The 22344-nt window shown below is 35.7% G+C and overlaps 1 protein-coding gene and 3 non-coding genes across 4 annotated transcripts in view; 3 read left to right on the top strand and 1 right to left on the bottom strand.

The window, feature by feature from the left end:
- otogl (otogelin-like) overlaps nt 1–22344 on the bottom strand; it is a 61403-nt gene that overhangs the window by 14113 nt on the left and 24946 nt on the right. The window contains exons 26-47 of the mRNA XM_073853887.1: nt 21738–21872; nt 21441–21587; nt 21069–21188; nt 18283–18399; nt 17807–17963; nt 15174–15200; nt 14913–15086; nt 14517–14795; nt 12788–12905; nt 12281–12360; nt 11527–12185; nt 8584–8761; nt 8304–8446; nt 8193–8216; nt 8018–8110; nt 7729–7912; nt 6508–6725; nt 6017–6158; nt 3614–3799; nt 3316–3528; nt 3098–3202; nt 2899–3006 (exon numbers count right to left, since the gene is read on the bottom strand). Coding sequence (XP_073709988.1) covers nt 2899–3006; nt 3098–3202; nt 3316–3528; nt 3614–3799; nt 6017–6158; nt 6508–6725; nt 7729–7912; nt 8018–8110; nt 8193–8216; nt 8304–8446; nt 8584–8761; nt 11527–12185; nt 12281–12360; nt 12788–12905; nt 14517–14795; nt 14913–15086; nt 15174–15200; nt 17807–17963; nt 18283–18399; nt 21069–21188; nt 21441–21587; nt 21738–21872 — 3607 coding nt within the window. The remainder of the gene's footprint in view (nt 1–2898; nt 3007–3097; nt 3203–3315; nt 3529–3613; nt 3800–6016; nt 6159–6507; nt 6726–7728; nt 7913–8017; nt 8111–8192; nt 8217–8303; nt 8447–8583; nt 8762–11526; nt 12186–12280; nt 12361–12787; nt 12906–14516; nt 14796–14912; nt 15087–15173; nt 15201–17806; nt 17964–18282; nt 18400–21068; nt 21189–21440; nt 21588–21737; nt 21873–22344) is intronic.
- On the top strand, nt 10051–10133 carry trnal-uaa (transfer RNA leucine (anticodon UAA)). The gene has a single exon. It is a non-coding gene; the product is annotated as a tRNA-Leu (tRNA).
- trnal-uaa (transfer RNA leucine (anticodon UAA)) lies at nt 10475–10557 on the top strand. The gene has a single exon. It is a non-coding gene; the product is annotated as a tRNA-Leu (tRNA).
- On the top strand, nt 10646–10728 carry trnal-uaa (transfer RNA leucine (anticodon UAA)). The gene has a single exon. It is a non-coding gene; the product is annotated as a tRNA-Leu (tRNA).

Here is a 22344-nt window from a genome sequence, read left to right as displayed (position 1 = left end):
TGTACAGTATATCAACTACTGTATAACAGATTTGAACTATTTTAATCTGTAGGTTTTTAAAGAGCACCTATTTCATGGCTAAAAACAACATTATATTGTGTATTTGGTATAATACCATGTGTCTGCGTGGTTTATGGTAAAAATAACACATACTTTTTCTAGGGCTGGGCAAAGATTAATCGCGATTAATCGCATACAAAAGTATTTTTTGCCATAATATATGAGTGTGTGTTGTGTGTAATTATTATGTATATATTAGGGGTGTGCAGCGGAGTCAGTATTTGTATCTGTATTTGTATCTGTAACAGTCTCAAAATTATTTGTATCTGTATTTGTATTCGGATGGAACCGGAAGTGGGCGGGTCTTAAACCGGAAGTTTGTCATATTACATGAAAATGGCATTTTAAATGCATTTTTGCTTTTTATTATAATTATAACTTGAATAACTGTAAATATTTATAAAAAAAAATTAATAAAAAAGACAAATAACTTGATTCTCGTTCCTAATACGCATGGAAAGCAAACATCTCATTTTTAAAGCCTCATACAGCTTGTGCCTATGTGCTATGCATCATTGAATTGTAGCATTAAAATAACAAACTTGAAAGCACGTTGACAAAACTGTAGGCTACATCACCTTTAAACGTTAATTGTGCCTGTCAGCACAGTTCCATGAGACCCATTCTGTCTAAATAAGTGCGATGTTTTCAGAAAAAAAGCCTAAATTAATCCCTCGTCTAACGATTCAAATATAGTAATTAAATATCTAAAATAATCGTTATTTGTAAGTTTTCTGAGAGTGAAATATAACCTAATAATACTACTCATACATCCACATGTCTGAGTCTTGGTTTCGGTTTAAAAACATGCAGGAATTTGAAAATAAAATGCAGGACTTGCTTGATGTTTAAAGAGTTATTAAGGGAGATAAAGTTCGGGAACTGATTTATGTTAAAAGGTTTTTAAGATCGACAAACTCGCGCTGACTGACAGATCCGAAATGCAACGCAGAGACACGTGTGCGCACTATATACACAGAATAGTTCAAAAAAATATGTTTTGACTATAATTTACAAAAGCATAAAAGCATTACAACAAACTTGCTGAACTCAATTTTATCTATGTCCATATAGCATTTGCGCGAACATAACGAATTGTTTTAAAAAAAAACTCTCTCATTAATCTTCATTTAAATAAATAAATAATCAGATATTCGTTTTCAAATAACAATATGCTCTATTAAAAATCAGCAACATGATTTTAAACAATAAGTTAATTAGAAATATTTAATTCAAATGTTTCAGTTGTCATTTACTTACTTTATTTTTATGTTAATTGCAATTCATGTCATAGTAATCTTCATTTTAAATGTAGCTTTTAAAATCTTACATTTTCATATTTTTGTCTATTTACTTATTTATTTTATATTCACCTAGATTGACAATAAAGCTTGCTTCGACTAGAAGTAATTAAAAGATCATCTACCGGAGTCACACGGAGACACGGAGTTATTAACGAATAGTTTATTATCAGAGTGCAGCATTTTATCAAGGTTTTTTGGTCTTGTGTAATTAAGTAAAACGAAAAAAAAACTAAAAGGGTACTTTTGTACAGCTGGGTTTAAAGAAGTTTGATATTAGCAGCGTTTTTAAGATTTTAAACTAATTCCAAAACAGCTGGCGTTTCTAAATAAGGGTTGCGCTGAAAATGTCATTCAAGTCATTTTATAGATTGCACTCATTCCCTTCACACACATTATTCGTGCTTTAAGGGATTTATAATTTAGAGCTGTTCTGGTAAACACGTGATTATGTCTGGCCGAATATTTTCTCTGTTATTCGGATGAATTCGTTATTTGTTTTTAAGCTATTATCCGTGCCCTTCCGAATAATGTATTCGGCTTCGGGCACATCCCTAGTATATATAAATACACACACATTCATGTATGTATTTAAGAAACATTTACATGTGTATATATATTTATTTATATTTTATATATTCTCTATTTTATATAAATTTAAATAATTTATATATAAATAAAAAAATCTGACATGAATATATGTGTGTGTGTGGTTAAATATACACAATAATTACACACAGTACACACACATATATTATGCAAAAAATAACTTTAATTTTGTATGCGATTAATCTTTGCCCAGCCCTACATTTTTCACATACCGTACATTTTAGTAGCTCCAGATATTCCTGCCTTCCTCAAATGCTGTGATTTTGTACAAAACTCATCGATTTGAAAAGCGCTCCTTACCATGTTTGAAAGATTTGTGCACAATGCAATGCTAACAGGAGTTAACTTACAGACTGTGAGTCAGAAGTGGGAGAAATTATGATAATGTTGTGTTTGTTGTAGTTAGGAATGGGTCGGTATAAGATTCTGGCGGTAAGATAACCTTTAGCAAAAATACCACGGTTTCACGGTGTTGCGGTATTGCCATTGCAACACTAAAATGTGTTTTTTCAAATGCCAAGTAAAAATAAAGCCTTTTAAATATAATATGCTTTCAAAAAAAATATATAATATTTTCGTAATGTATATTAAATGTAAACATCAAATCAATCACATGACTTCATGATTTAATGAATTTTGTATAAAACAGCTCATACCTTAGTGACGGTATCACAGAACATTTGAGTGGTTTTGAAACCTTCACTGTTTAAAACATCGGTATACCTTGAAACCGGTAACTGGCCCATGCCTAGTTGTACTCCAAGAAAAGAGATTTACATTGGAGACGATAACTCGCATCATCGTTTATTTTGGGGTTTGTACCTTTTGCATATCGTTAACATGAACTAACACACTAAAGGAAATGTAAAATCGTGAATCTGATGATAGGTGCTCTTTAATGACTAATGTAAAGTAGTAAAGTTATTACCACACAGGTAACTGTAGCAGCAGCTGTGTTCTCCTCTGACCTCAACCAGAAATTGATCTTCTCTGCAGAACGGTGCTGGGACACTCGGGCATGACAGCGGATCGCATTCTAATACAGACCAATCAAAAGACTCGGCCTTATAGACTATATTGACAGCCAATCAGAGTCAAGATTGCATGAACGTGTATGTCTCTCTCACCACATCTGTACTCAGGACAGCATGAAACAGCGCTGTATCCGATCACCAGTTTGTTTCCATTCTCACAGCTGGGCACTTCATTCTGACAAATGGTTAAGTTACATTCTGCAAACACAAAATATCAAACTCAAAAAGTTAAAGTATACACTTTTCCAACACCAATGAAAACATGTGTACTTTGTAAATTATGGGTCTCTAGTCTATTAATATATTTATACCACAGATCTTCTTTGGGCAGCAGACTCCTTCCTCCAGCACAGCGACTGCATACTCTCCGTCTCTTTCACACAGCGGCGAGGGTTCATAACTGCAGTCGGGCTCCACCGGCACCACGCTGCCGTTCTCTAGACACTTAAACAAACAGCAGCCGCGCAGCGAACCGTTCCACACCTCTCCCGGAGCCCGCGGGGAACCGTCGTTATCCGTGCACACTGATGATAGCAGGTAAATAACATTAACAGACATGCATCACTTTGTTTGCATGCAGTACATAAAAAACAAAGAGGACGTTCTCACCGCATTGCTCTTCTGTGACACAGAAAGCCGAGTCTGCTCGGTGCAAGATGGTACCACTTTTACAAACACACTCCTCTCTGATTGACGAGCAGGTGCTTTCCTCGTAATAATCGCGGTTCTGACACGTCCGGGTCTTGCAGGTGTTTACACACGGTTGATATTCCTTACCAGGAGGACATTTGAGCGCTACAACACACAAAAAACAATGTATTCCTGTATTCATTCATTCGCACTGTTTATTACTATTTTCACTAAGACTGTTAGTAAACTCATCAAAACTATGAGGCAACACAAGTGGATGTATATAGGCTACTTAAAAATTAAAGATGCCAAAAGTGTTCTTCACATTGATGCCACAAAAGAAACATTTTTAGTTTTCCAAAGCAGTGCTTCCCAATCCTGGTCCTCAAGGACCCCCTTCCAAAAAGTTTTAGATGTTTCCTAATTTAAAACACAATCAGCCTCCTTCCAAAATGGTAAACACATCTCCCTAACAAGCTGATGAGTAAAATCAGGTGTGTTAAATAATGAGACATCTAAAACTTTTTGGAAGGGGGTCCTCGAGGACCAGGATTGGGAAGCACCGTTCCAAAGAACCTTTTTATAGTCTCATCAAACTTTTTCCACTATTACAAAATTTTCAACCTGAAAAACTCCATTTTAGAAACCCTTTTATTTTTAAGACTACAGTAATTGTGACCAAAAATGTAATCAAATTAAATCTAAATCATACAGTATGCTTCACAGTATTATCTTTTAAATAGGCACTTAGATTACAGCTTTTCACACTCCAAAGTCATGAAGTGATTTCTGGGATTATTTTTAATGGTTTTGATATCTGCTGGGCACCTGTTGGCTGATTTTCCTTTACTTGCTCATTCAACTATGTCATTTCAAAATGCTTTGAATTACAATTTTAGTTAACGCAAGCAATTTGTACTTGCTCACAAAGTTAAATTCAAGTGCTTAAATTGAAGAAAGGATTTTAAAGTAATAGTTTACTTTTAACTGTTAAGCGTCGCCGTCCCGAATACGGGACACCTAAGTTTGCATTAATATTGTTGATGTAAATTTTAATCTATCAATACAAACTATATATCGTTGGAAAGGTCTAAGCCTCCAGAATAGACATTTCAACAGTGTTTTATAAAATAAATTATGTAGGGAGAGTAATTGATTCATTTATGAAGAGAGTGTGCCTCAAAAATGTATTTTCTGCTAAATGTCACTGTCCCACCAGCAGGGCGACTACATTTACTTCAACGTTTGCATATGAATTCTTATCTAATCATGACAAACTGTATATTGTTTGAAAGCTCCAATAGTGTAGATTTAACTCAATAGGGTGGGGTGATGCTTAAAAGGTTAAAGGGGACATATCATGAAAATCTGACTTTTAAGTGCTATAATTGGGTCCACAGTGCTTCTAGAAAATGTAATAATGAACAACCCAGTTACTTAGTTTTGGTAAACCATTCTCTGCACGCATTTGAAAAAATAACTGAAATGTGGCTCACCTTGTGATGTCAGAAGGGGATAATACCGCCCCTTAATCTAACCACAGCACAACATTTTAAAAGGCACACATTTAAAGGACGGCACATTTTTGCTTACACTTACAGAGTGTCAATTTTAACATGCTATAATAAATTATATATATTGTACTTTAAGCTAAAACTTCACCTATTTACTCTGGGGACACCAAAGATTTAATTTACATTTTAAAAAGTCTTGTGAAATGTCCCCTTTTAAAACTAATATTCACAATCATTTACTCACACCCACATCATCCAAGATGTTCATGTTTTTCTTTCCTCAGTCGAAAAGTAATTATGTTTTTTGTGGAAAACATATAGTGCACTTTAATGGGGTATAATGGTTAAAGGTCCAAATTGCGATTTCAATGCAGCTTCAATGAGCTCAACACGACCGACCCAATGGTACTTATAACGCCATTATATATATATATATAAAACGCCCCGACATGCGCGGTTCCAACTGCGCATGTCGGGGTTGCGTATTATTCGGTATCGTTACCAGGTCTTCCGTTAAGTTTTCGCGATTCATGCAGAATCTCAAAAACAAAAAAATACAACATCTGCGACTGCAAGCAATTAACGTGCAGACTGGGACAATGCAAATATCAAAGAGGCTTGTGTTTGTAGTGCTCACTTCATTTGAAGTAAGTCATCATTTTTCAGCCCTGTTAGATTACATTATAAAGCCTGGATGGTATGAACAGTTTGACCCCATGCTGCGCGCACACCCGATAGTCATTCAATGTTTACAAACCTTGAAGGGGTCTATATCTATTTCTATATCTATTTCATATGATATGACCCTTATTCCCCATCTGGGATCATGTAAAAAGTGAACTATTCCTTTAAGAGTCACATCACTCACGGCAGAAGTTGCTGCTCCTCCAGCTGAAGCAGATCTGATGTGTGTAGCAAATGGCCACATAAGCAGCCAGAAAGTCACACTCGTGTTCTTTATAATGAAGATCACCGGCCCAGATCTTATCACAGAAGTTCTCTGGAGAAACCTGAGAGAAACATTGTAATGTGTCAATGTGTACCCATCCTCATATCTCAAAATTATCCCAGTATCAAAACAAATTAAGCAATCCTCTATCACACTCTCAGAGAAAAAATTATAGGTACTTAAACATTTTATGACCTTAAGGTACCCTACCAGCGCACCTTATGTGCCATTTTCCAAGAGTGCAAAGGGTCTATAAACATGCCATTTACACTCATTTTTAGACTTATGGATGGTCTTAAATAATTACAATTAGCTTAAATTAAGAAGACTGGATGTAAATTGGAAGTAGACACAATAATATAAACTACAGTATCTGTAAATATTCAAGCTTGTATGTTGTGTAGTAGTACCTTCAGATGACATTTGGAGAAAGGTCTCTGGTTAAGAATGGTGAAACATTTGGAGCAGTTGCCCGTGGTGCAGTTGTCTCCTACTCTCCGGAAGTAATCTGTGTCCTCCGACGTATCCACCATCCATCCGTGCAGAAACACGGGAATGTCCTCCACATCCCGCACCAAAGTTCCATTGGGCAGCCGCAGGTCATCGGCCGGATTACCGTTGCAACAACCTGAGAGAATTTAAAAGTTAAAGGAATATTACACTTTAATAAAAAAATATTCTTATAATTTACTTACTCCCATGTCATCCAATATGTTTATGTCTTTCTTTGTTCACTCAAAGTTTTTTGAAGAAAACATTCCAGGATTTTTCTTCATATAGAGGACTTTAGTCGACTTCAACAGTTTACAGTTTCAATGCAGTTTTAAGGGGCTCTAAACAATCCCAAATGAGGAATAAGGGTCTTATCTAGCAAAAACATCCTCATTTTTTGGCAAAAAAATAAAAAAATGAACTTTTAAACCACAACCATCGTATTGCACTAGCCCTGTGATGCACCTTATGTATTACATAATCACGTCGAAAGGTCACGCACAACGTATTCGAAACTACCGCTCCGGTGTTTACAAGTGTGGAGAAAGAGGAGCGTCCAGATGTTGTTGTATGTGTAATGCTACTAATTAATGTCGCACAGGACAAAAAGTAGTGGTTTAAAAGTAAATATTTTTTATTTATTTTTTGGCAATAATGAGATTCATTTCGCTAGATAAGAGCCTTATACATCGGTTGGGATCGTTTAAGGCCCTTTAAAGTTGCATTGAAACTGTAAACTATTGAGGTCCACTTAAGTCCACTATAAAGAGAAACATCCTCAAAAGTTTTCCTAAAAAAAAAAAAAACGTAATTTCTTCTCGACTGAACAAAGTAAGACATAAACATCTTGGATAACATGGGGGTGATGATGAGGAAATAATCTGGAATTTTAATTTATGAAAGTGGAGTAATCCTTGTGGTATATTTCTGAACTGAATATTTAATGAGGAAAAATGCAGTGTAAGAATGAGTGCAACTTTATCTAGTTATGATGCAGTTATAATATTGCTGGTTAATATTATTTTCCCCATTTATACATCTTTGGTTACATCAGCAGAAAAGACAAGTTTTTTTCTTTATTTATTCTTATTTCGAGTCAACTTTTGGTTTCATGTTGTCTATAAAGGAGTGATACTGACCACAAAGTCCTCTGGTGGATGTGTTACCAGGAGCTGTATATTGCAGAACCATGATACCAGTGCTGTGGTACCACCGTATGCTGATCCCACCAGGTGTGTCAATGACGTACATCGTCCCGGTGTCATCAATATGAAAGTTCTGCCTTGTGAAAGGTAATCGGGCCGTAATCTGATTCACTGAGACCTACGTCAGATCAAACTATCATCACACTTTAACATTTACAAAGATGGTAGTAAATAAAGGCATAAATGATGGGTTGCATTTAACACGTTTAGAAATGTTTTATACCTTACGGTCCAGACGGTTGATCATGATTCGGTATAAATGAGTGGTGATGTTTAGCTTTTTAAAACACAGACCTGATGTTCCACCAGATGGAGTCTGATAAGAAATGAGTTTGCGATGATGATTATAAAGACTTTGATCAAAAACATTATAATGAAAGGTAATGACATGCACTTACAGGCCGTCTGATGTAGTTCACACTCTGAAAATAAATATTAAAGCATTAAACTGATTGCATTAGAGACGTGGGGTATATTAGATACAGTACAGTATGAAAGGGTGTGTTTACCTCACTTGTGGGACATTTCTCAATGTGTCCGACTATTTTCTCTCTGGGTAAATGGACCATAATGTAAGAACCGATATCGTACAGAGCCACATTATTCCCGTCAAACGTGATCACGCGTAGATCTGAGATTATAGAGCAACGACCTGATAACACACACATAAAAACATCAATGCAAAATAGGGAATTTTGGAAACTTGTATTACTATCTCAATGATTTGGATTATATAACAAGTGGATTAATATCCCAATAAATCAATAAAAGCTTGCGTGTGCATCTTACATGGACACTGCCACAGTGGGCAGCAGGAGTCTGTGTTGATCTGGATGGGTGTTCCCAGCAGGTTACACTGTGGTTGGCTGATGTTGTATCTGCAGTGTTGAGATGAATTGTGCAGCATCAGCTGTCCATTAAAGCAGATGTACTCGCTGCACTCATCCACACGCAGTGAATACGGAGGCTGTGTGGACACAAGACATCTTTATCAGTCAAACCCGAGAGAGATAATATGATGAAAACAGAAACACCCTTAACTCAATCGTCGGGGTGTGTGTGTGTTTGAGAAATATCCAGGTCAGAGAGGAGACATGGTAGACGTCAGGTCTCAGGTCATCACTCATCATATCTTAGTTAAATCAACAGTGGTGGAGACAAACAGATTTTTCTTGGAAAATCTACACACACTAAGCACTGGAATTGTAAGGAATTTAACCATTCCACTTAATTCCAGGTCCTCGATGTTTAAGTTACTGACTCTTGTTAACTTTTTAGGAAGCATTACTCTGAATAAAGGATTTTTTACTTTGTATTTTTGTTTTGCTTTCTAGTACAAACATCTAAACATTCTTGAGTTTTTTTTAAGACATTTTTTCTTGGACCAGGGTTGGGAAACACTGGCCTAGAGGTTAAGGCGTTGGACTTAAGATCCAATGGACAAATGTCCTCGTGGATCCTTCCTGGTAGAAGTACAGAAGTTCAGATGGAGATTATTAATCTAACAGCCGACTATTATTCAATAAAACTTGTTTCATAAAAACAGAAAAAAAACACTATCAAAGACAAGAATGGCAGAGAGTTTGAGGCGTTGGACTTAAGATCCAATGGACAAATGTCCTCGTGGGTTCGAACCCCACTCCTGGTACAAGTTCAGATGGAGAATATTAATCTAACAGCCGACTATTATTCAATAAAACTTGTTTGATAAAAACAGAAAAAAAACACTATCAAAGACAAGAATGGCAGAGAGTTTCAGGCGTTGGACTTAAGATCCAATGGACAAATGTCCTCGTGGGTTCGAACCCCACTCCTGGTACAAGTTCAGATGGAGAATATTAATCTAACAGCCGACTATTATTCAATAAAACTTGTTTGATAAAAACAGAAAAAAAACACTATCAAAGACAAGAATGGCAGAGAGTTTCAGGCGTTGGACTTAAGATCCAATGGACAAATGTCCTCGTGGGTTTAAACCCCACTCCTGGTACAAGTTCAGATGGAGAATATTAATCTAACAGCCGACTATTATTCAATAAAACTTGTTTCATAAAAACAGAAAAAAAACACTATCAAAGACAAGAATGGCAGAGAGTTTCAGGCGTTGGACTTAAGATCCAATGGACGAATGTCCTTGTGGGTTCGGACCCCACTCCTGGTACAAATAGCAGAAATTTAGATGGAAAATATTAATCAATCAGCCGACTATTAATCAATAAAACTTTTTTCAGAAAACGGAATAAAGCACTATGAAAGACCAGGATGGCCGAGAGGTTAAGGCGTTGGACTTAAGATCCAATGGACAAATGTCCTCGTGGGTTCGAACCCCAATCCTGGTACAAATAGCAGAAATGTAGATGGAAAATATTAATCAAACAGCCGACAATTAATCAATAAATCTTTTTTTTTCAGGACAAGTTCAGATGGAGAATATTAATCTAACAGCCGACTATTATTCAATAAAACTTGTTTCATAAAAACAGAAAAAAAACACTATCAAAGACAAGAATGGCAGAGAGTTTCAGGCGTTGGACTTAAGATCCAATGGACGAATGTCCTTGTGGGTTCGAACCCCACTCCTGGTACAAATAGCAGAAATTTAGATGGAAAATATTAATCAATCAGCCGACTATTAATCAATAAAACTTCTTTCAGAAAATGGAATAAAGCACTATGAAAGACCAGGATGGCCGAGAGGTTAAGGCGTTGGACTTAAGATCCAATGGACAAATGTGCTCGTGGGTTCGAACCCCACTCCTGGTACAAATCGCAGAAATTTAGATGGAAAATATTAATCTAACAGCCGACTATTAATCAATAAAACTTGTTTCAGAAAAGAACACTTGCAAACACCAGGATGGCCGAGATGTTAAGGCGTTGGACTTAAGATCCAATGGACAAATGTCCTCGTGGGTTCGAACCCCACTCCTGGTACAAGAACAGAAGTTTAGATGAAAAATATTAATCAAACAGCCGACTATTAATCAATAAAACTTCTTTCAGAAAACAGAAAAATATCCCTTGCAAACACCAGGATGGCCGATCCAATGGACAAATGTCCTCGTGGGTTCGAACCCCACTCCTGGTATGAGTACCAGACTTTTAAATGGAAAATATTAATCTAGCAGCCAACTTTTAATGTGGGGATGATTCGGTGTAGTATCGCTATTCTACCACTAGATGCTCTGCGTACGCATACTCAGAGGTGTGCGTATATTTACACACATTTCTACGTATAAGTGCAATTTGATAAATTCCACACTTTGCGTAAAACTGTTCCTACGCACACTTTACGCACACTTCTTTGCGTACGCACGCTTGATAAATGAGGCCCCTGGATGGCCGAGTGGTGAAGGCTAATCATGTTCATGGATGAGGTAATGAATTAATGTTTTTGTATCTGTACGTTTGATCATATTATTGTATGCCATCATAATGAATTAGCTACAAGGCACAACAACTGTGTGTTAGATACTATGTAACTGGCACTTCCAAATTTGTCCACTTTCTACAACCGGAAACTGAGGATAGCACGGATATTAAGTCACTAAAGGGTGACAATTACAACGGAGACAAGAGACGAGCTATTATTAAATTTATAGATCTTTTGGAATCATGTAGACAAGTAGACAATTCTATAAAATATATCACACTGTGCACGTTTTTGGATATTGTGGCTTTAAAATATAAGATTCTCAACCCTAGCACACATAAACGTAAAAACACACTTACTGTGCAGGGCCCTGTGGGTAGAAGAAACGGAGGAAGAACCGTTGTTAATCTGGTTGTTTCGGGTGATGGAGAAGGAATGAGTTCTGTGGTTGTTGAAGGTGATGCTGTTGTTGTCGAGGGCTGCTCGGTTGTCGTGGAGATGGATGTTGTCTCTGTGGTGATGGTTGTTGAGGTAGGTTCTGTCGTGGTCTCAGTTGTAATGTAAGGGGTGGTTGTAAAAGAAACGGTGGTAGTGGGAGGGGACGTCTCTGGTTCGGTGGTGACCTTGGGTGTGGTCAGAACCTCCGTGGTCGAGGTGATGACAAACAGCGTTGTAGGTTGTGTAGTGGGTATGGTTGTGGTGGTGAGCGGGGCTGTAGTGACCACAGGGGGTTCTGTGGTTGGTGGAGAGGGAGTTGTGGGAGTTTCGGTGGTCGTGGCCAAAGTGGAAGTGGTCGGTGGTAATGTAGGTGTGGTTGGGCTGATAATCACATCAGTTTCCAAAGGCGTAGTTACAACTGTGGTACTGGCAGTGGTACTCGGAGCTGTACTGGGTGTTGCTGTTGTGGTGGAGGGAGTTGTTGTGGTTGTAGTCGTTGGAACGGCGGTGGGCGCAGCTGTGGTTCTGTTTGATCGGGTCACAAACATGTATGGAGTTGGTGTTGGTGACATTATCACACCTGCGGAGACAAAAACGTCAGAACCAGTGCAGGTAATAAGACAAATCTAACAGTGTGCATGCATGGTGAGGAAGTAAAGATCGTGCAAGACGTACAATCTTCTCTGTATACACATCGTCTCGTCACCTCATCCAGCAACATAGGCTTAGGACAGCGTGGAAAACAACCTTCAACCCTGCACACACATCAAATGGTGAATTTATGCATTTTTCAGATGCTTTTATTCAAAGTGACATACAAATTTTGTGACTATCTCTGTTCCTGAGAATCAAACACATGACCTTTTGCTGCTAACATGGTGCCTTACCAGTTGAGCTACAGGAACATTAAATATAAACAAATACCAAAACTAGAGTTGTACAGCTGTACAGGGTGCCCAAAAATGTCACAAAGCAATGCTACTTCGGATGGTTAAGCTGCTTTAATGCATTGCTAGGGCGTACTGATCTAAATCAAGTTATCAAGTTTACTCACAAGTGATATTATGGTTTCTAGATAAAGTCTGGATCCCAGGATGAGCAACAGTTATGCCTTAGCAAGCACCACAAATGAGCTTTCGTATTCACTTTTATGTATAATGTTATAAACATGCAAAATCTTACGGTGGTAAAAACTGGCAAAGTGTGGCATCGGGATCATTGCATGTTTTTACGCAAGGACTGGCACACACATGATATTTCCACTCACACATCAAGCGGTAGGGGATCAGAAAACTGCTCTCTAAAATTTAGGAAAAACACAAACACAGCTGATATCATAAACACAAACCAATACAGTATTCTTAAATTTAAAAAAAATGTTATTGCAGAGTTTTTCAACATTTTTTAGGCCAAGGACCCCTTAATGGATTGAGAGGAGAAGCGGGTACCACCAGTACATGTGTTAAATCATGACTGGATTTACACACTGCAAAAAATGATTTTCAAGAAAATAATTATTAGTATTTTTGCCTTGTTTTCAGTAAAAATATCTAAAAATTCTTAAATTAAGATGCTTTTTCTTGATGAGCAAAACGACCCAAGAAAATAAGTCTATTTTTAGACGAAAAATTTCAAATTTAAGTGATTTTGTGCATAAAAAAAGCAAAAAATTCAGCAGATGGGGTAAGCAAAAAAATTGTGAAAATTTTTCTTAAGCACTGAATTCAAGAAAAATTTGCTTACCCCTATTGCCAGATTTTTTTGCTTGCTTTATGCACAAAATCATTTAAATTTGATATTTTTGGTCTAGAAACTAGACTTATTTTGCATTTTCTTGATGGACAAAACGACCCAAGAAAATAAGTCTAGTTTTTAGACAAAAAAAATCTAATTTAAGTACATTTGTGCTTAAAAGAAGCAAAAAAATTTTTCTTGAATTAAGTGTTTTAAGAAAAAAGTTCAACTTTTTTTACTTGTTTTATGCAAAAATGCACTTGATTTTTTTGTCTAAAATCTAGATTCATTTTCTACAGTCATTTTGCTCATCAAGAAAATGCGTCTTCATTTAAATATTTTTTATATTTGTACTTAAAGCAAGACAAAAACTTACTTAGTAAGAAAGATTTTTTTGCAGTGCACAGAAAGTCTGGTCTGTACACTGCAAAAAAATGATTTTTTTAAGAAAAAAAATCTTAGTATTTTTGTCTTGTTTTGACTAAAAATATCTAATAAACTCTTAAATCATGATGCTTTTGTTTGAAGAGCCAAACGACCCAAGAAAATAAGTCTAGTTAATAGTTTTTAGACCAAAAATATCAAATTTAATTGATTTTGTGCATAAAACAAGCAAAACAAATCTGCCAACGGGGTACGCAAAAAAATCTTAAACATTTTTCTTAAACACTTAATTCAAGAAAAATTTGCTTAACCCATTGGCCCATTATTTATTTATTTTTTTTGCTTGTTTTATAAACAAAATCACTTACATTTGATACTTTTGGTCTAAAAACTAGACTTATTTTCTTGGGTAATTTTGCTCATCAAGAAAAAGCATCTTAAGTTAAGATTTTTTAGATATTTTTACTGAAAACAAGACAAAAATACTAAGATTTTGCAGTGTATGTGTTTGCATAAATGAGACACAAATAACTGTGGCAACATATTAATTTCATAAGTTTTTAAGTGGGATAACATAGACCAAATAATAAAGTAATGTATAAGCATCAAATAAGAGCTCAGAATACTGTAGATGTGAACTCCACAAGGGAACATTTATCCAAATTTTAGGCAAAGGGTAATTACTCTGAAGACGATAAAATAGAAAAAATATAATAGTTTTGATTTATTTTGAAGTTGGTTGCAACATAATTTACCAAAGGTGCATTTCCAGAACATCTCAGATCAGTCTTACCCTCAATGAGAAAGCTGCTGCTGATTTTGAAGACGTTTGTGTGGTCGTAGTTTTGAGCTCGTGCTTGTGTATGTGTGAGGGCGAGGAAGACGCCCTTCTGACTGTGCAGTTCAAAGGAGGATCGACCGGGTACCCACAAACCCTGGTGGTGTATGAAGGTGGCCTGTCGTCTGAACTCCTCCCCAGGCTGCCAGTGCTCCAATCGTAATGCCCGGTTGCCGGTGACACACAGGAAGTAATTGGGTCTTTCAGCTGACTCCAGCGAGACAACAGGAAGTCCTAAACACAATGAAAATCATCAATTACATGACCATCATGTATGACCACAGTGACTGTCTTACTTTTTTATTTGGTTCTTGTTGTAAACTTGGTTTAAGTGTGCTTGTGTGTTCTTACGGGAGGCTCGGTCTTTATATAATCCAGTCGTGATCATGAAGTGAAAGATGGTGCTGGGCTGAGCGCTGGTCTTCAGGAGAGGAAAAACTTCACCGCTGCTCACGTTTGCCCCAAACACACACACTGATTCATTCTGCTCGCCATTAGACAAAGTAAATGGACCTTCTCCCAACTCTGAACACACATACACAAATAAATTAATGAGAATACCTAGATTAAAAAAACACATGCACGGGGCAAATACACAGAAATAATCCTTACCTTGGTTGTAGTATTCACAATCATATGCTGTGAAAGAAAAACAAATGTCGACGTAAGCATTTGTGTTCATCATTTCAGCTGCACTAAACTTGCACCAACATTAAACGGCATTCATATTTACATTTGTGTATTTGGCGCTTTAATCCAAAGCGATATATAGTACAGTGCGTTCAAGCCTCACATCTTGCGCAATACTTTATCAAATAGGCTAAAAACACATTCACAGCACATTTAACCTTTAAAATTGGACAATATATTGCTGGATCGTTATTTTCTATAACTTAGCAGGTAGAGCATTGCATTAGGTTTGACTTCAAGGGAACACTCATACTGATAAAATTTAGTGATTGAATGCACTGTGTATATATATATATATATATATATATATATATATATATATATATATATATATATATATATATATATATATATATATATTAGTGATGCACCGATGTATCGGCCGCCGAAATTTATCGGCCGATATTTGATGAATTTGAAACCATCGGCATATCGGTAATAGCACGAGAAAGGCCGATACCGATTGTTTTTTAATTAACCACATAAAGGCAATGAGTTGCATGTCTGTTGTTCAATTAAAATGATTTAATGTTCTGGTGTGCACTATACTTAAGCACCGACAGAAAACCTTTGTTGAGCTGTCTCAAATGTCTTGGACAATAAAAGAAACAGACTGCACTTTAGTGGGGGAAAAGAAGTCCACCTTTTTTTGAAGTTGCAATAGCACTGGCATTATTTATGTTTATTAAAGAAATCCATTATATGTAAAAAATGAGTTAATGTTGTTAATAAAATAAATGCTGAATAGCAAAAACCACCTTTGAAGGTTGTCATGCAGTCTTATTATTTGTTTTAGCTTAATTTGTGCCTCTCTTATTATGTTGGTCAGTTGAATGTTAATTAGATCCAATCCATGTTCAGTAAAAATAATTTGATGCAGAAATAAACTAGCTAATAGACCAACTGTATAGTATTGTATACAAGTGTTTAATATCGGTATCAGTCAGAAGTTGTCTGTTTAAATCGGTATCGGCCCAAAAAATCCTATCGGTGCATCCCTAATATGTATATTACCCATATGGCAAAAAAATAAATTTCTCTGGCCAGAAATATATTTTAAATATATGCTAAATGTATTTTGTAGAAAGTAATGCTCAATTGAATATATTTTTGGATTTTTTAATATTATTTCAAAATGTATTTCAAGGGCAAGCAAATATATTTCTTATTTTACATAACATATAGCAAAAAAAGTATTCTTTGACAAAATAAATTTAAAATATATTAAATACAGGCTAATGTTATAAAGTATATTGTTGGAGTTAAAAAGATATTAAATTTTAATCTTTTTAAAACTGCTGTTTACAGGTTCATTACAAGTAGATATAATAGGCTAGACATATTTTTTAATGATTTAAAATGTATTGATTTTAAAAATAAATTTCAAAATATACAGAAAATCTGTGAAAAATATTTTGTAAACATATTCCAAAATACAGTATGCTACTGTGCAAAAGTTTTAAGTCAGCAGAAGTTTGAATGTCCATCCATATTTATTTTTCAATCTATTTTATTAAGATACAAACAGAAAATACAAGAAATATATACAAAAAATATTCTAATAAATATATTCTAATTGTATTCAAATAAAGAAATAATTATATATGATCACTATAACATTACAAAAACAACAAATCTAATTCTGGCATGGTGGCCTAAATCTTTTGCACAGTTCTGTATTTCAGCAAATATATTTTTTGGCCATTTTTTGTATATTTTGAAATATATATTTTTTGCTGTATGGGTATATATAAGTGGTTGGCATTAAAAGCACAAAGCTGATGGTGGCCTAAGACTTTTGCACATTACTGTATATGTAAATCAGGATAGTAAAGAATGCTATAATATCAGTCGCTTTCAATTCGTAGACAGCATCATTGGTTTATTTTTATTTATAAGGGAATAATTGGACTGTTGCCTTCTTATTTATCAGTCTTTTCTTTAGTAGAAAACAACAGATATAACCTTAGATCAAAAAGCAGTATTCTTTTTAATATACCTGTTGTTAAAACTGAATTTGGCAAAATTGCTTTCCGTTATAATGCTCCCTCAACCTGGAATGCTTTGCAGAAACAGATGAAACTAGGCACTATTATATCACTTAAGGATTTTAAATCATATGTCTGTGAAACCTTCAGCTATATTTGTGAATGTATATAGATTGTTGTTTTTGTCTGTTATTATGTCATAATTGTTATTATGTCATTTTAAATTTTGTTGTATTAACTTTTGTTTTGTTACATGTTGTGTTATGTCCTACTGGGATGTTATTAGATTTTAAGTGCTGCCTTTCTTGGCCAGGGATCATTTGAAAAAGAGACTATAGTCTCAATATGATTTCTCCTGGTTAAATAAAGTTTGCAAATAATATCAGTCTAACATAGATCAGAAAATGTATGTGCAATAAATAATTTGGTATTTCCGTGACACTGACAAATCAAAATTGGTTTAACACAAATTTACCAAGCCTCCTAGAATAAGTACTTTCTGTCCTGTATATGTGTGCAACGTGCAATATCAGAGATCACTAGCAGGTCAAAAGGTCTTGCACTCACGGCATACAGTTGGAGATCTCCAGTTCACCGTCACCCCGTGTTGACAGCACTTGTGTGCGTACGCTGCTATACTGGTACACAAACACTCACAATCCCCTCCACGGTTACAGTTGCACGTGTCCGTCAGACAGTTCTTATAAAACCAGGTCACGTCTACCTGTGGGTCCATAGGGAGGATTAGTTACACAACAATAACCACACAACAAAACACTCTTACAATACAGGATTAGAGAAAACTGGATATCTATGCCAATTAACCTGTCACAGAGATACAATTGGTTACATAACACACACGCACACATGCTTGCAACTATGTTGGAGGGGATCATGTTGTAGCTTATTGAACTTATACAGCCCCCTAGTGGCCAGATGATACAAACAAACTCAAAGTCTATGTTCAGTCTGTGTCTCTCTCTCTCTCTCTCGGTAAGATGTGCATATCTGTATCAGTAGTGTATTGTTGAGGAGCCGCTCACCACATTGTGACACGGAGCAAAGATGTCACTGTAGAGAAGACCACACTCACGCTTGGCATACGGCTGGCGGCTGAGGTCTCCTTCACATGGCCTGCGCACTACAAAATCACTCTCACACTACACACATAAACACACAACACACGCACAGAGCTGAAAACACCTATTTAGTGAATGTACATCTTCATAAAATATACTGCATCTCTGCCACATACAGTTTAGAAACAATTCAAAACTAAATGTTAAACTTTTTAATTATCTGACATTTTCATTATTTAAAACTTACATCTCAGTCGCTTTAGAGCATTTCTCTGTTTAGAAATAATTTTTTAAAACACTTTGTTCAACCTCCACATCATCAAGTCAGTTGTGCACAATTACATATAAGCAAATTCTCATTGTTTTGGACGAACTGCAAATGCTTTGGTACGATCATGCGTTGATTATGTACAATTGTCTGATGTATGTATGCTACATTTTTAGTTGCTTATGTCATTTTCATCAAAATAAATTATACTGGTTTTATACCTTAAAATATACAGAAATGAGTTTTGCATGCAGAATGGTTGACCCTTTTGTCATAATCTGTTTTTACATTTTATTTTTTATGTTTTTTTTAGACTTTTGTAAATGTGAACTGAATTGATAAATTGCTGAAGGGGGATAGATTTAGATCACTTTATGATATTTTGAGTAATTATTTGCTATGTTGTGAGGAAACATATCTGTTGTCATGTGGATGAGAATCTGCCACAGTCTGGGACATCAGGAATTAAAGTAAATAAAAAAATATTTGTAATGTAAAATATTATTTATTCAATAACACAATGTATGTAACTTTCTTACAAAAAATTAAAGGTGTAAATGTGAATTATGTCTAATATCTTGCCATCATTATTTCACATTCACACAAATGAGTAACTTCATACTTTTGAAATTGAAAAAGTTACAGTTTTTCTCAGTCGCTTTGGTGCATTTCTCACAGCACTATTTACATTTGCATAACAGTTAGTTCAACCTCCACAACATTTAGTCATTTGTGCACATCATAGTAGCAGTTTCTCATTCCTTCGAACAAATTGCAAATGCTTTTGGACATGCATCAATTGCTTTCATACAATTCTCTGCTGTTTTATAACATTATTATTTGCTTATGTCATGTCAGTCTAAATGAGCTATACTTGTAAATGCTGAATAGTCATTCCATATAAAACTAATAGTCCTCATTTCATTGCTTGAGTCATTACATACAAAAATTTTGAACTAGTTGTCAAAATAATTTTTTTTAAATCATTTTTTTCCCCAAAAATGTCTCCTAAATTAATCAATTTCTGAAATTATGTGGCCAAACAGAGAGGAAAGTCTGGATGTGCATGAATGATTACAGTACTATGTATATTTTGTATTTTCAGTTCATATGTACTGCAATTTTGTTTACAGTTGTGCACAGCCAAAGGGAGTTTATGTTTGTTGTTAATAAGGGTGTATTTTTTCTTTTGCACAATGATGTGAACAAATTAGAATTGCAAAGAGCATATGCAGTAAAAATGTGAAACATACATACAGTATTCAGTGTCTTGTACTCAGTTACGTCACTAAATACAGTAAGGTGTAACTTTACTGTATTTTTCAAATATCTGTGCAATAGTATATAGTGCTGTCTTGTGCATTTTCAGGTAGTGTCACCAAGAATTGACTTTTTTGCATTGGAAAACATTTATAAAGTAAACTGTCATAATGAAAACATGACAAAGCCATTTGACTATCTTGTTCATAAACAATGGTGTCAGGACTTTTCATTTTGATGACACTGACACCTTCATTGACATGAATACTTGCTTTTGAGGACTGGCCTATCAATTTTGAGCAAGTGACATGCTTTTGCAGGTTATCAACTAGGTTTTGCAGTTTGAACTAATTGTATTGAGAACTGCATTAACTGTTGTGCAAATGTAAATAGTGATGTGAGAAATGCACCAAAGCGACTGAGAAAAACTGTATTATCAAAACTGTAGCCAAAGAGTTCACATCAGAAAACACTAATACCTATAATTGTGTACTCTTGTCTTATTGACAACATGGCTAAACATTTTGACTGTTTGTTCATGCAATGAAACAAGGATTTGCCATTTTGATGGGACTGACATCTTCACTGACATAAAAATTCACTTTTGAGAGATGAATTAGGGATTTTGAACAAGTTACAGACTTTTGCAGGAAATCCATGATGTGTGCAGTTTGTACAAATTGTTTGAGAAATAGTTTTAAAATTTTAAGAATGATTCAAGAAATACTCCAAGCGACTGAGAAAAACTCAGAAGTCAAAAATGCATAATTTTACTATTGTGAAAAACACTATGGGAATCAGAATTTTTGTGCGAATAACAATTACTAGTATTGCTACAATATTGCTTATACTACATACCAGACTAGTTTGATTTTACAGTGGTAACAACCTGCACCCGACTGACGTTTTTAACTAACTATATATTGTACCCGACCCGCTTCCTGGCCCGCATTTTTTAAAAGTAGTAATTGTTTAAATTAGTTAATTGGCATCTTTATTTCAAATGCCCCCACCGGCCGCGACCCGAATATCATAACAATATTTTTGGATGACTCGTAACCGCGGGTGACCATGGGTTACCATGTCAATTTACTGTTACTCATTTTGGATCAAGCCACGCATCACTGGTAACAACTACTAGTAACAACAAGATAGCAAACTATCTTTAATTCCTACAATGTCTTTGTATCCTAATATTTCAACTCATAGTTATTTCTCTTACCTGACCCACAGCCCAGCTGTCTCCAAACGCCTGTGCATTACTGACCTCCATGTGTCCAGCTGTGGTCATGTCATTTACTGTTACCGTGTCAAAATTCCCACACAGACCACTCAGCTGACCCTAGAATCAAACATTACATTATTGGATACAATATTCCTGCATTTATTCATGCTGTATATCTGTTATGTTGTGTGCATGTGTTTATACGAGAGAGACTGTATGTGAAAACCCAGCTAAAGTCATTTTTGTGATTTACTACATAAAATCATCCTACATAGATGTGAAATAATTTTTTATGCTCCTCTTCTCATCAATAAATTCCATCTGGATTTCACAGACATGGTCACATATTCAGACAAAACAACCTCTGACCTTCCATTGTGGACCAACACGAATATGAATGGTGGTCTTGCGGTCCCACAAAACAGTCAAGTCCTGAGCGGGGAAATGGACAACTGTGTAGTATCCTGCACCCCACAGCTGAAACTCAAACCCTCTTCCAACCACAGTAGATGAACTCTAGAGTCAAAACACAAAGCCAATGACACACAAACAACACACAGACTACAAGATCCTGAAGATGAGATGAAGAATAGACAGACGCTCCCTCTGTAGCACCTGTGCTGTATATTTTGTGTTATTTAGATGTGTGTTGTTCAGTAGACTCACAGGTTTACCAGAGTTATCACTGAAGTAGATTTTGGTGAGTCCAACATAGATGAGCAGGTACTTCATACAAACAATCCCACTTTCATAGCAATCCTTATTCTGGGCCATGATGGAGATCTCCGTCTCACCAACACTCTACAGGTAGACACAGATTCAATACAACAATACTATAGTATGCAATCAATACAAATCATTTTATTATACAGTATTACGTTAATAACAAACTGAGATGCACCACAGTATCTTTAAAAAAAAATCTCATTTTAATAATCAATGCAGTTTGAGATAGGCATCATGCTGTACAAAATGGGGATGTCATATTGACCAGTTAAGAATTTATGACCGATTGTGCTTAAAATAGTCCCCTTGGTAACTTTCAATAGCAGGGGACTATTTTCGGGCACTGTGTAATATCACTGCGCCTCCGGCAGCCCTGTTGCAGCAGTAAACTCCTTGATTATTACGCCAGAATGAGAGTAAAGTTCATAGCCATATTGATCACTAATCAGATTCAATGGATTATGCTAAGCTATGCTAAAAGTGGTACCGCCAGACCCGGAGATCAGCTGAATGGATTCCAGAACAGTAAAAATCAAATGTGTAAACA

Source organism: Misgurnus anguillicaudatus, chromosome 15 (genome assembly GCF_027580225.2).
Source record: "Misgurnus anguillicaudatus chromosome 15, ASM2758022v2, whole genome shotgun sequence".
In the NCBI taxonomy this organism is placed as follows: domain Eukaryota; kingdom Metazoa; phylum Chordata; class Actinopteri; order Cypriniformes; family Cobitidae; genus Misgurnus; species Misgurnus anguillicaudatus.
The sequence above is the reverse complement of the archived record's forward strand: the minus strand, read 5'-3'. Positions and strand labels throughout refer to the sequence as shown.